At 43.0% G+C, this 13,043-nt stretch overlaps 1 protein-coding gene across 1 annotated transcript in view; it reads left to right on the forward strand.

Moving 5' to 3' along the window:
* pkdcca (protein kinase domain containing, cytoplasmic a) overlaps positions 1-7,641 on the forward strand; it is a 44,606-nt gene extending 36,965 nt beyond the window's left edge. The window contains exons 6-7 of the mRNA XM_077247054.1: positions 4,169-4,342; positions 6,647-7,641. Of these exons, the coding sequence (XP_077103169.1) occupies positions 4,169-4,342; positions 6,647-6,741 (269 nt within the window). The 3' untranslated portion in view covers positions 6,742-7,641. The remainder of the gene's footprint in view (positions 1-4,168; positions 4,343-6,646) is intronic.
* Positions 7,642-13,043: the final 5,402 nt, after the last annotated feature.

Consider the following 13,043-nt stretch of genomic DNA (forward strand, 5'->3'; position numbering starts at 1 on the left):
TGTAGTCGGGGGTCGCCCAGGCCCCCGTTAAAACACGCCCTTTGTACATGGCCGCTCTGTTGAAGAGGGTTTGGCAGCAGACCGGGATGAACTATAGTCACACAGGGTGAGCTGCTCTGCCACGGTCACCTCGGGACTCGATCGTGAAGCTAGCGCTGAAGCGGTCACATATGGAGGGAGCCAAAGGCTGCGACTACCATATACCCCAGGAGCCTCTGAAAGTTCTTTCAGTGGGACCCTTTCTCACTTCAACACCAGCTGAACACATTCTCATTGGAGAGACATGTTGGACCGAGTACCTCTCCAAAACTAGAAAAGAGATACTCAGCCCGTGGGCGAGATTACTCTCTTCCAGTTGACCTGAAGACCCAACGGGCTCTGGAGCACTCGAGGGGAAGGACACTGTACTGATACTCCACCCTTAGACGCAACACACAGGATGGCCTGCGGTGCGGGAGGTAGAGATCTGAAGCACATGTCTTTCAGGTCAAAGCTGCAGACCAATCTTGGGCCAAGATGGTCACGACCCACCACCTAGTAGCACGAAGAACGAGTTTACAACTGGCCTTCGTACCGGCTGGAGGAGCGGCTATATCAAATCCTTCGCCAGCAGGATAAGATAAGCACGCACAAGTCAGGAGCACTGCTCAACACTCGGTGTGATGAATATCACTGAATTTTCAGGAGCACGTCTGCTCAACACCTAATGTGATGACTATCACTGACTTGAGCGGGGTAGCCGAGCCTGAGGTGGGGCAGCAAAGTAGAGAGAGTGGTGTTAGTGTGCTGTGCAACACTTACCTGTCTCCACAAGCGGCAGGGGGCGCGTGAGAAGGCGGATGACCGGGTCCTCGAACGCACCAAGCTGCCTGCTGGCGACCAAGGGGGAGCTGAGGGGTGTAAGGCTATACAGGGTCACACCCGCCAGACTGGCCCTCTTGGGACCCAGGAACAGATGAAATTGCTCTCTCTTTGAAGTGTGGGTACCGCTTGCTCCGGTTTTTTTTTTTTTTTTTTTAGGGAGCCAGCGGCGGAACAGACACACACACAAACAAAGGCTCCACCCGGCCCTCACCCGGGGGGAGGGAGTGATCGTGCCACTCCAAGAGCATCTCATCCATTCCTGGGCGGCCCGCTCCGGAATGCTTTCGCTGTCGCTTGCCACCTGGCTTGGCAGCGCCTGGAGCGGGCTGGGCGTCTCTACTGCGGCCGGCTCCCTGCTGAGGCCTGGGTGGAGGCTGCTGCGGAGGGCCAGCAGGAGCGGCGGCCGGAGAATGCCCACGGCGACGAGCAGGCGGAGGAGCTGCCACCGGCGGCGGGTGGAGGCAGCAGCTGGCCACCGGGGCAGGATGTGCCGGATGACCTCCGTCTGCGCTTGAGCGGCAGAGAACTGTTTGATGCAGTTCTCCACCGCGTCGCCGACCAGCCCAACCTGGGAAATTGGGGAGACCAGGAACCGAACCTTGTCCGCATCCGCCATACCAACCAGGCTGAGCCAACGAAGGCGCTACTGGACCACCAAGGTGGACATCGCCAGACCGATCACGCACGCTACGACACCCGTACCCCGGAGGGTGAGGTCGGATGCAGTGCGGTGCTCACCTATGAGCGCACGGTCTGGATTACCCTCGTGCATGCCATGGGTGCCCTAGCCTGCAGCAACGCCATGGCACGCAAGAGGAAGGGGCTTGCCCACAGGCTTTGTAAGCTCTGCCCGTCGGAACGGACGAAACTCACAGGCCTTAGGGGGGAGACGAGGATCCCCCCAAAAGGCAGCGGCCGCCGGACACAGGTGCACCTGTGTCGACAGACCGCTCCAATGGAGGGACACCTCGCAACCCTTCACCGTTCCTCCATCAAGGGTAATGAGGGGGAAAAGCTATTCAGGCAGTTTCTGGCAGAGAAAGATGCTGTTCACCACCTGATAAGCTCTCCATGCATTTCGGGAAAGAAAGGCACTGGGGCGGCGAGCTGAGAACCAGCGCGGCCCGCCCCAAGATACCAAACTCCAGATTCCAACCGAGACTGAACGGGACACGGTGGAGGTTCCACTCGAGCCCGGCAGCCTCGGCGGCCCGTTTCAGCATAGCTGATAATTCTGGATCCGGCTCGGGCAACATTGAACTCCCGGAGGGAGACAATGCAGCCGAGTCATCATCTCCAGAAGTCAGCTCACCCTCTGATGCTGCATTCGGCGTCCTGTCCTCCAGGGGAGCCCCGAGTGAAACCGCTGGCCCACCCATTACAGATGGACCAGCAGACAACACAGGAGGCTCCAGTGGTTGCAGTGGAAGGGAGGAGTGAGGAGCCCACAGGGAATGGTTACCGGGCGGGACATCCAACACTATCCTCCGGTCACCCATCCCACACAGCACCCGAGGGTGGGGCATGGTAATGGGGACTCGCTCTCCGCGAACGAAGGCGAGTCTCGCCCTCAACACTGCGACAGTCATGTTCCCACAGTGAAAACATGAGCTGTCCACAAAAGCTGTCTCAGCGTGCTGTAAGCCAAACACGTGACACAACAGTTGTGACCATCAGAGAGAGACAGGGAACGACCGCACCCAGAAACGCACGGGCGGAATGACATCTTGAAAAAGACGCAAACGCACCCGTGTTGCTCTTTCAGAAAATAGGACCGTCACCAGTGCCGGAGCACACAGGGAAATGACAGCGGCAACACTGAACAGAGAACTGAAACAGTGAAGCACTCACTTTTCCGCCCTCTAACCAGCCATCAACACACACAAACATTTAGAAATTTGTTGCTGTTAAAACAGCAGTTGAGAGCTCAAAGCTCGCGATCACCGCTGCACTCGCGCTGTAGAACACCAGCACTGGGAGAGTCTTCCTGAAGAACACCGACACACTCGCTCGTTGTAGACAACAGCACTCTCAGAGACATCAAACGATCGGCTCCGAAGCGAAAGGCAACTAGTGCGTGCATCCACTTCCGTATTTATACCCGCGCCGCGGGGGCGGAGTGTGTGATGCGAATCACGCACGCCAATTACATTGGCTCGTTCAATAGTACTCGATGATAGGCTCCCTAGCGTGATCCCATTTCAGTCGCGTCGACTACGTCCGACGTTATCGACTGAAAGGGAATGAGATTTTAATCATATAAATGATAGTTTAGTGTCCATCACTATTAACTAACTTAACTATGAATTTTGCCTCAATAAACTCCTAATTACTACTTATTAATAGTTAGTATGGTCGTTGTTAAGTTTAGGTTTTGGGATGTAGAATATGATCGTGCAGAATAAGGCATTAATATGTGCTTTATAAGTAGTAATTAGCAGCCAAAATCCTAGTAATAAGCATGCTAATAAGCAAGTTATAATAATAGTGAGAATTGGACCCTAAACTAAAGTGTTGCCAAGTTTTCACCTGGTAACATCATAAGGACATTCCTTTATTTTCCAAATGTTTGCTGTAAACGTTGACACAATGTAAGGTGTGCTTGAAGCATGGCATTGGTTTCTTTATCTCAGTAAAGGACTGCAGTGTTGCAGGGTTGACAGGCAGTGCAGAGATAAGCGACAGAACGAGATGAATTTGTGGGAGGGACAGCGTTAGTTTCATTTTCTTTTGGCCGTCACTCTCTATTCATCTGCCGTTTTCTCTTTTTATCAGCTTCCCTCTTTCTCTCGGCTTTCCTCTGACTGTGACTGTCCGCGACGGAGATATTTATTGTTGCTCGGGGTCACGTTGAGTGGTGTTTAAAATGTGTGTGAGTGAATTTCTGGAGGAAGTAATAAATAAAGGAGAAATCAAAAGACACATGTCAAACTCTGACTAACAACAGCCTGAAGACTCTCTCCGTCAAAGAACAAGACACCCCCTGTGTTAACACTATAAAGGAGCTTGTGTTGAGCTCCACTCACACATACACACACTATGCTTTTCTTGGACAGTTGTAATGTGTTTGATTTATTGAGCAGTGTGTGTCAGTGCTGTCATGGGGGCTGTCAGATTTTAGCCAGAAACCATTGAACATGAAAGATTTACTTACTTACGAATGACATTCAGAACAGTAGCAATGCAATGCAATGAATAAAATAAAATAGTGGTTTACTATCTGACCATTTCCTATAAATAACATATATTTATAACCAATATTTTGAAGAATAGCATTTTTACATGACTCTCTCTCTTTTGACAGAGTATAAGCGTGTGTTAGATGCCTCAATAGCATCAGAGAACTACCGCTGCTGGCCGTCCTATCAGCACGACGGATGCCTACTGTCGGTCTTCAGCGTTCATGAAGCTATCGACGTGTGTGAGAGCCACGTCCAGTGCCGGGCCTTCGTCTTGACCAACCAGAGCACGTGGACAGGTAAAGTTGCCAAGTGTCGCACTGTTTAAATATACGTAGCTCAGCTTAGTACATTTATACCAACTATCCAGCTCATTTTTGCAATGCGAAAGTAAGATATTTTCTGTGAATGTCCGACACTTGCGCTATAGGTAAATAACTGGAAGAATAACAAAGAGCAGTAAATGGTAAAACTATTTGCGTTGCTGATCGGCTTGATTCATGGCTTATAATGTTTTAACAAAGACTTTTTAAAAATACCTATGGGAAAAATTAATGGAAAAATATTCCCGGAGCGGAACCAACTCAGATAAAAAAGTGGACGGACACTAATGCACTTAATTGGAGGATCACAGCACTATCTACTGACTTGTGAATCAAGTCTGTGCTATTTGTTTGTTGCACTGAGTTGCTGCCTATGTAGAGTGTTTCAGACCTGGGAAGATCCATTTCAGTTAGGATGCCTTAGACAGCTGCCTATGTAGACAGTAGACAGCATGGCAGCTCACTAGATTTTTGGAAAAGAGCCATTATAGTTTTAATGTGAATATGTGTGTTGATTCGTGTGAATGTACGTGATAAATGTCCTCGCCTCGTCGATAAATCTGTTCTTATAGCCCAGTGGAACATTTCATGGTGGAATGAAAGTCAAGACAAATAGGACAATAGCTTGCATAGAGAAAAAATATAGAGCTATAAAATCAATGTGGATATCATAGCTCAGATCATTTCGTCCTGGATGAGAGATGAGAAATGTTCGAGTTCATATTGAAATTAGTCACTGTGCAGGGAGAGGCCGAAAACCCAAAAGGGCTTATTTAACGCCTCTCCTTAAACAACAAGGAAAAAAAGAAACTTTAAAATAACTGACTTCCTCCTGGCAAATCTGAGGAGAATGTGAGACATTTTATGGATTGCTTGTGAATCTTTAGAGGAGACATGAGATTATTGCTTAATTTTGTCATGAGAAACATAGGAGGTATATAAACAAAGGAGATGGGGGTGCAAAGACTAGTTGACTTTAATGTTCTGCCATGAGGCTTTAAGCTTGCCGTCAACTAGTCTCTGATCATGCCAGAGGGAGCAGCAAGATAATAAATATTCAAAGTTCACTTTATGCTCCGTTTCCAACAGTTAAAATGACAAATAAAGGCATACTCCGAGAGCGCTCCACAAGATATGTTTGATAATACCATCTGGATGCTCAAAATTGATCGGCTGAATGCACGTTTTAAACAGCTTATTGTACACGCAAGTTAATCGCCATTCTCAACTAATGCGCTGCTGCTTTGTAACACACACACACATACAGACAGTAGCTCACACACACCGAAACATTCAGCAGCGCAGAATTGTATTGTCAACACTGTTCTATGATTTGTCAATAATATAGCTTAGAAACTGAAAAGTTCTATCACATATATTTCTTAGTAACTAAAACCCACAGCTTCACTATTAGAGAGACGCTGCCGGCTAGAATTAATTCACACACAATCATTCTCTCACTAATGCATTCATATAAATGTAATCTTTACTGTGCTACTTTATCTATATATGATTTAGGACGAGCAGAAATCTGTGAGAAATATAACGACCCAAAAACAAAAGAACTGATCAAAATAAGCTGTTATGTAGGAGCAATAGCCTTGTGGGCAGCATTGTGTCAGATGCCATAGCTGTGCACAAGGCAAACACGAGGTTTAGGCTTATTTGGTCATTAATGACAACACGACTCGACTTTAATCACATAAATGTCGACTTAAAAATCTGAACTCGTTCAACCCCTAGAAGGAGGTTCTCCTAACTCATTACTGTCTAAAAGAGATATTGAGTTTTCATTTGTCAAGATTATTCCGTCTTGTTTTAGATGTCAAAATCAACAGTATTTTGGCTCAAATTTATCCAACACTTGGTAGAATCCAGCTATACTACATGGTATTAAAGTGGAGTCACATTAGCGAAATTTTTGCAGGCAAAAAAGTCAATAGTGTAGTGATGTATGAAGCACAGCTCACAGAAGTCACTTTCTGTTGGTCAGCGCAGCAAATCAGTGTAATTAACTTGAACCCGTTGTGAAATCAGAGTGGGCAGATCTTATGTCAACATGTGAAATTCCCAATCATGATGATTCCTATTGAAATTACTGGATTTCACCCACAAAAATTCGCCGAACAATGGGAAATGTGACCGCACCTGTGATCCACAGCACTCTCACGTTTCTCTTCCTCCCACGTCCTGTTTCTCACATCCTATTCATCCTGTCTTCGTCTGCTGTTTTGTAGCAGGAAATGTCCGTTCTCTCACACACAGTTTTGATCTCTGCAGGACATCAGCTTGTGCTCTTCAAAACCGGAGCATCCAGCATGAGCGCGGCTCCCGGGAAGCTCTCGTACATACGCCTGGGAGCCGCTGAGAGCTGAGACGAGTCGGCTCGTGTGCTGTCATACCCTCAGGACTCGAGGAGGACGTCCACAGAGAAAGTTGTATTTTCTCTCGAAGACTCCTTCAGGAGGAGGTCAGCGGTGTGCAATACTGCCTCTCTGAACCTGGGATTGGACTGTGAATGTGTTTGTGTATCTAGCAGAGATGCAGAGAGGCTGTTTGTGCTTGTCCCAGCAACATATGTCAGTATTTCTTTCTCTCCATCTGTCATTCTTTCTCTTTCTGTCTTTGCCCACACATAATCCTCCTTTATTTGCTCTGATATCCAGCACTTTGTCTTCCATTTGAAACAGGGTTTATTTGTTGAGCTTTTAAAAGCATTTGCTTTGAGTTTTGAAATCTTTTCAAATATTTGCTCTTGTAAAACAAATTCTTCCAACAATCGATGTCCAAATGTTCACCTAGACCAGTCTAAACAAAGTAAAAAAAAAGTAATTTATTGGATAAATGAATGAAAACGCATCTTTTAAATTATGAAATCATTTTTTAAATCAAGATTGATGTTTTCTCAAACAGATCAGCAACAAATCTGGAAATTTCTATTTCAATCATTTCAATTTTTCTTTGTTCTTGTCATTAAAGCTTTTCATGTTCTGTTTTGAATTTGAATATTATTTTCAATGGCAGAATGTAATGACCCATTTGAGATGTTAATTGTGGTACATGACTGTTAGACGATGGTTAGTCAGCCAATCCGCTTGTGGTGTGATAAAGTTTCCCAAGGAAATGTCGATCTGTTACTTGACAGGTGAAGGAGTTGGAGAGGTTTCTGCTTTCAGTGAAAGCACTGACATGTACATGTACATGCTTTCTTATGGTTGTGTTGTATATGAGAGGGATATTTTTATATGGAAAAATTAAAGTCATGTGACTTAAAACTGTGTCTTAATCATTTTTTTGTGTGATAATATATTCAGAGGTAGACAGTTCAAACTGAAAGATGAACTTTAGGGCATAGAACATTTGTTATAACACTATAAATGGATCACAGGGGGAACAATATTAAAGCAATTGTTTCATACAGTTTTTTAAATGTTTAAAAAAAACATTTTAAATATCTATCAATATCTTTGCAGTATTTGAATCTCCATGCTACTGTTCAAAAATGTAAGTACAGCAAGATTTTAAGAATTTATTTTTAAAAAGAAATAGCTATATTTAGCAAGGATACATTAAACAATCAAAAGAGACGATAAAAACATTCTATAATGTTATAAAAGTTTTCTATTTTGGATAAATGCTGTTTTTTTTTTTTTATCTTTCCATTCATCCAAGAATCCAGTAAAAATAGCTGTTTCTACAAAAGTATTAAGCAGTAAAATGGTTGACAACATTGAAAACTATTTTGTGTCACAGAAGACACACACTCCTGTCAGCTAAGAACAGCAAACTGAGGCGACAGATCGCACAGGCTCACCAAAATTGGACAATGGAAGATTGGAAAAATTTTGCCTGATCTGATGAGTCTCGATTTCTGCTGCAGAATTTGGTGTAAGCGACACAAAAAGCATGAATCCATCTTGCCTGGTATCAGCGGTTCAGGCTGCTTGTGGTTTAATGGTATTTTCTTGTCACACTTTGGGCTCCTTAGTACCAACTGAACTTCGTTTAAACACCACAGCACACCTGAGTATTGCTGCTGATCATGTCCATCTCTTTATAACCACAGTGTACAGTCTTCTGATGACTTCCAGCAGGATACCGCTACATCACAAAGCTTGAATCATCTCACACTGGTTTCTTGAACATGTTCACTTTACTCAAACGGCTCCACAGTCACAGATCTCAATCTAGAAGAGCAGCTTTGGGATGTGGAGGAACGGGAGATTCACATCATGGATGTTCAGTTCTGACAAATCTGCAGTAACTGTGTGATGCGATCATGTCAATATGGAGCAAAATCTTTCTGAATTTATGCCACGGACAATTAAGGCAGTTCTGAAGGCAAGAGGGGCAAAATGGCCCGGCACTAGCAAAGTGTACCTAATAAAGCAGCCGGTTAGTGTATGTATTTTAAAGGCATTTAATAGCAAAACAAACTGTGATTGGTCACTTTAAATGTCTGTCAGATGGTCTCTCCCTGTCTAAGTGGGACGTTCTTGACAAGAATAAGTGGACTAGACCTCATGCTTTAAGTCAAAAGTCTGGTTACAGGAAACTGACCCTCAGAACAGACAGGCGAGAGGAGCAGAAGCCTTCACATTCCTGACGGTCCCCAGTGGAATCACTCGGGCTGCGGGTCCAGCATCGGGTCAGCTCATCTCCTGACACACACACACATGCACTCCAGACGCCACCATCCAAATCCTCTTTCACTGGGCCTCGTTTCTACATCGGTACTGATAGAGGAAGATGGAACCACGAAGACTTGAAAACCCAGGCAGGATTAGATCTGGAGAGGGGGGTGTGTGGAGAATCAACGCTCGAGTGTGTGTTAATGTGTATGTGTCAGACTGAGAGATAAGGAGAGAAAGCGAGACACAAAGACTGAGAGAGCGAGGAACGCATCTGTCTTCTATTGGCCTGAGGGATTATGGCTTTTCCTGAGGCACGGCTCCAGGCTGTGAGAGAGACGGGGGGAGAGAATGAAGGACTGAGAGATGAAGGAAGGGTGAGAGGGATTGTTGGTTAGCTGCACCACCACTAATGAGAGACAGACCCTGTGTTAAAAAGTCCCCTCAGTGCTTTGACATGTGCTGGTTTTCTAAAGTAAGGTGAAAACTTCCACCTTTCTGCATTTGGGTTTTTAGTTCAACGTTGAGTGTTTCGTTACGACATTAGGGTGAGCAAATATGACAGAAGTTTCATTTATGAAGTAACTCCTCATGTCCCGGTGCTGCTATCATTTATTATATCATGCCAAATAAAGTGACTCATTAGAGTGGAAGGAATTTCAGCCAGTATAAAGCAGCAATGGAAGAAATTCACTGTGTGGTGTGAATGCCAGCCGGCATATTAGCAAAACCTTCATCAGGGTAGACACCATATTAAATTTTACGAGGATGAAAATGAAGCTGACATACAGGTTTTGCACTACGTCAGAGGTCTTCAATCCTGCTCCTGGAGGGCCACTGTCCTGCAGAGTTTAGTTCCAACCTGCTTCAGCAAAACTGCCTTTTGTATATTCAAGCAATTTTCAAAACTCAACTTTCAAAGAAAATAATTGAAAGTTTTTGGAAAGATGTATCATCAGATGAACAACTGGCATTGTTGGTAAACAGGACAATCTATAAAACAAGCTGTACTTCTGCCCTTCACAGCTAAATATGATGCTACCCTGACTAAAATATATATGCATCGGGATATGTATCGAATCGTGACATGAGGGCATCGTTGCACCCCTAATATATATTAGGGGTGCAACGATTCCCTCCTGTCACGTTTCGATACATATCCCGATACTGAACTCACAATATGATATTATTGCGATACTCCAAGACATTTGATAAAAGGTTACAAAAAATTAACTGTTGATTAAAATGCTAAATTTGATATTACATTGTGTGTGTAAATGAATAGGCTTGGACTTGGTGCTGCAAACTCAAACCACAGGACAATAGAGACACCAGAATAACAATATTCATGATTCTGAAGCTGAAAATACAGAATCATTTTAGATGAATATGATTTATCTCTTTCACTGACTAGATATATGTAAAATAATGTAGGCCACTTTTTAATAAGACATTTGGCATTATCAGGACCCACAAATACTCCCCCATTGCATTATTATACATTAAATTCAACATTATATATAATAGTTTAATGTAGTACTGACGCTAAAAAACTCTGAAAACGTGATTTTTTTCTCACACAGTAATTTTTATTTTGGGTGAACTATACACGATATATATTGTCACTATCCACGATACATATTGTTGCATTATCGTATTGCGATATATTGTGACACGATATATTATTACATCCCTAATATATATATATAGAGGATGGGTACATGGTGGCCATAAATGGATGGACATGGTCAGAAACAATGCTCAGGTAGGCCGTGGCATTTTAACGATGCCCAATTGGCACTAAGGGGCCTAAAGTGTGCCAAGAAAACATCCCCAACACCATTACACCATCACCACCAGCCTGCACAGTGGTAACAAGGCATGATGGATCCATGTTCTCATTCTGTTTACGCCAAATTCTGACTCTACCATCTGAATGTCTCAACAGAAATCGAGACTCATCAGACCAGGCAACATTTTTCTAGTCTTTAACTGTCCAATTTTGGTGAGCTCTTGTAAAGTGTAGCCTCTTTTTCCTATTTGTAGTGGAGATGAGTGGTACCCGGTGGGGTCTTCTGCTGTTGTAGCCCATCCGCCTCAACGTTGTGCGTGTTGTGGCTTCACAAATGCTTTGCTGCATACCTCGGTTGTAACGAGTGGTTGTTTCAGTCAAAGTTGCTCTTCTATCAGCTTGAATCAGTCGGCCCATTCTCCTCTGACCTCTAGCATCAACAAGGCATTTTCGCCCACAGGACTGCCGCATACTGGATGTTTTTTCCTTTTCACACCATTCTTTGTGAACCCTAGAAATGGTTGTACATGAAAATCCCAGTAACTGAGCAGATTGTGAAATACTCAGACCGGCCCGTCTGGCACCAACAACCATGCCACGCTCAAAATTGCTTAAATCACCTTTCTTTCCCATTCTGACATTCAGTTTGGAGTTCAGGAGATTGTCTTGACCAGGACCACACGCCTAAATGCATTGAAGCAACTGCCATGTGATTGGTTGATTGTATATTGAGACATACATACATAATTTTAGCATTTTGTTTTTTTTAAATTTATCCATGAAACAGTGTTTTTTGAACTAAATTAGTAATTTAATGATCCATTAAGAAAGAAAGTCACTTGCTTCGCTCCTGAATAAATCAGCTGTCTGAACAAATCGGTCAAGTGAAAGATGCAATGACTCACTCATTAAGACAGTGGCTGTATCCGAAATCACATTCTTCCTTAGCAATTAGCAGGTACAAAACAGAATTCACAGTTCTTATAAATGAATAGACCTACTATTCCGGCGAGATTTCTGAAGTGTGCATATGATGGACACTTTGCTTTCCCATGAGGCCACAGGAGCATTTTAAATGACAATGAAGCGACACAACTGACAGTGACAACATGGCGACTGCAGTATGTCCAGATTACATTCATAGTATACACATTCATAATAGAACATGCTTTTTTTAGCGGTTTAGTAATAGCGTTCAATAATTATTCAAAATAGAGAAAGTGTGCGATTTTAGATGTAGCCAGTGACTTGTTAGGTTTAATGCCAGTTAATAACTAATCAATGTTGCGGCAGAAGTGAATCAATCAAATCTAACTTTAGCTGGACAATAACTTTATTCTAGAGCTGCTGTAAAGCCAAAACAATCTCTGTTACTTTAATTTCCTATAATCACTGTAAAGCTGCATTGAAACAATCTATATTGTTAAAAACACTATATAAATGGTGACTATGACTTGCCACCACCTACTGGTAGTTTCAGTTTCGTATTTAAAAATCATTTCATATTTAAATATTAAAAAAATGTTTTAAACATTAATCTCAGCATTATTTATGGATATTTAATGGATTTTGTTGATACGGATTTCATTTGCTTGGTAACAGCCTGCAGTGTCTTATTATTCTAATTGAATTTTAATGATTAAATCCACCACACATAATATGAAGAATATGGAAAGCTTTGGAACTGGACACAACAGGCATAAACCAGCAAAGATACCAGCACAAAAACACAATAGGCAATATATTTGTCTAATTATTGTTATTGACAAAATTCCAGAAAATATTGAGATATAATTGTTTTGTCGTTATCATCCACCCCTGCTTCAGAGCCATACACTGTAAAAAAAATCCCGTTGTTTTTACGGAATAAAACCGGCAGCTGTGGTTACCAGAACTTTACCGTCAAAAATACAGTATCAACGTTATTGGTTTTACAGACTTAACGTAAAATTTACAGTAATAAACCGTATTACATAATCTGATTTAATGTTAATTTACCTACCCATTGAAGTATTAATATCTGTTTTGTACCATTGTAATACACTGACAACCAACAATCACCACAGCAGTGATGAGAGTCACGTGATAAATCAAAGATTATCACAAACAATCTTTCACAAGAAAGTTAATACTATTATATAGAAGCTGCACAGTCTCATTCGCACAAACATTAAACACCATCACGGTAACACACATGAAATTATAAAAATGCAATAAACATTAATTTAACAACATTAAATGTGACATAAAACCC

Source organism: Siphateles boraxobius, unplaced genomic scaffold (assembly GCF_051911475.1).
Source record: "Siphateles boraxobius isolate OS27281-9 unplaced genomic scaffold, OSU_SipBor_1 104, whole genome shotgun sequence".
Classification (NCBI taxonomy): domain Eukaryota; kingdom Metazoa; phylum Chordata; class Actinopteri; order Cypriniformes; family Leuciscidae; genus Siphateles; species Siphateles boraxobius.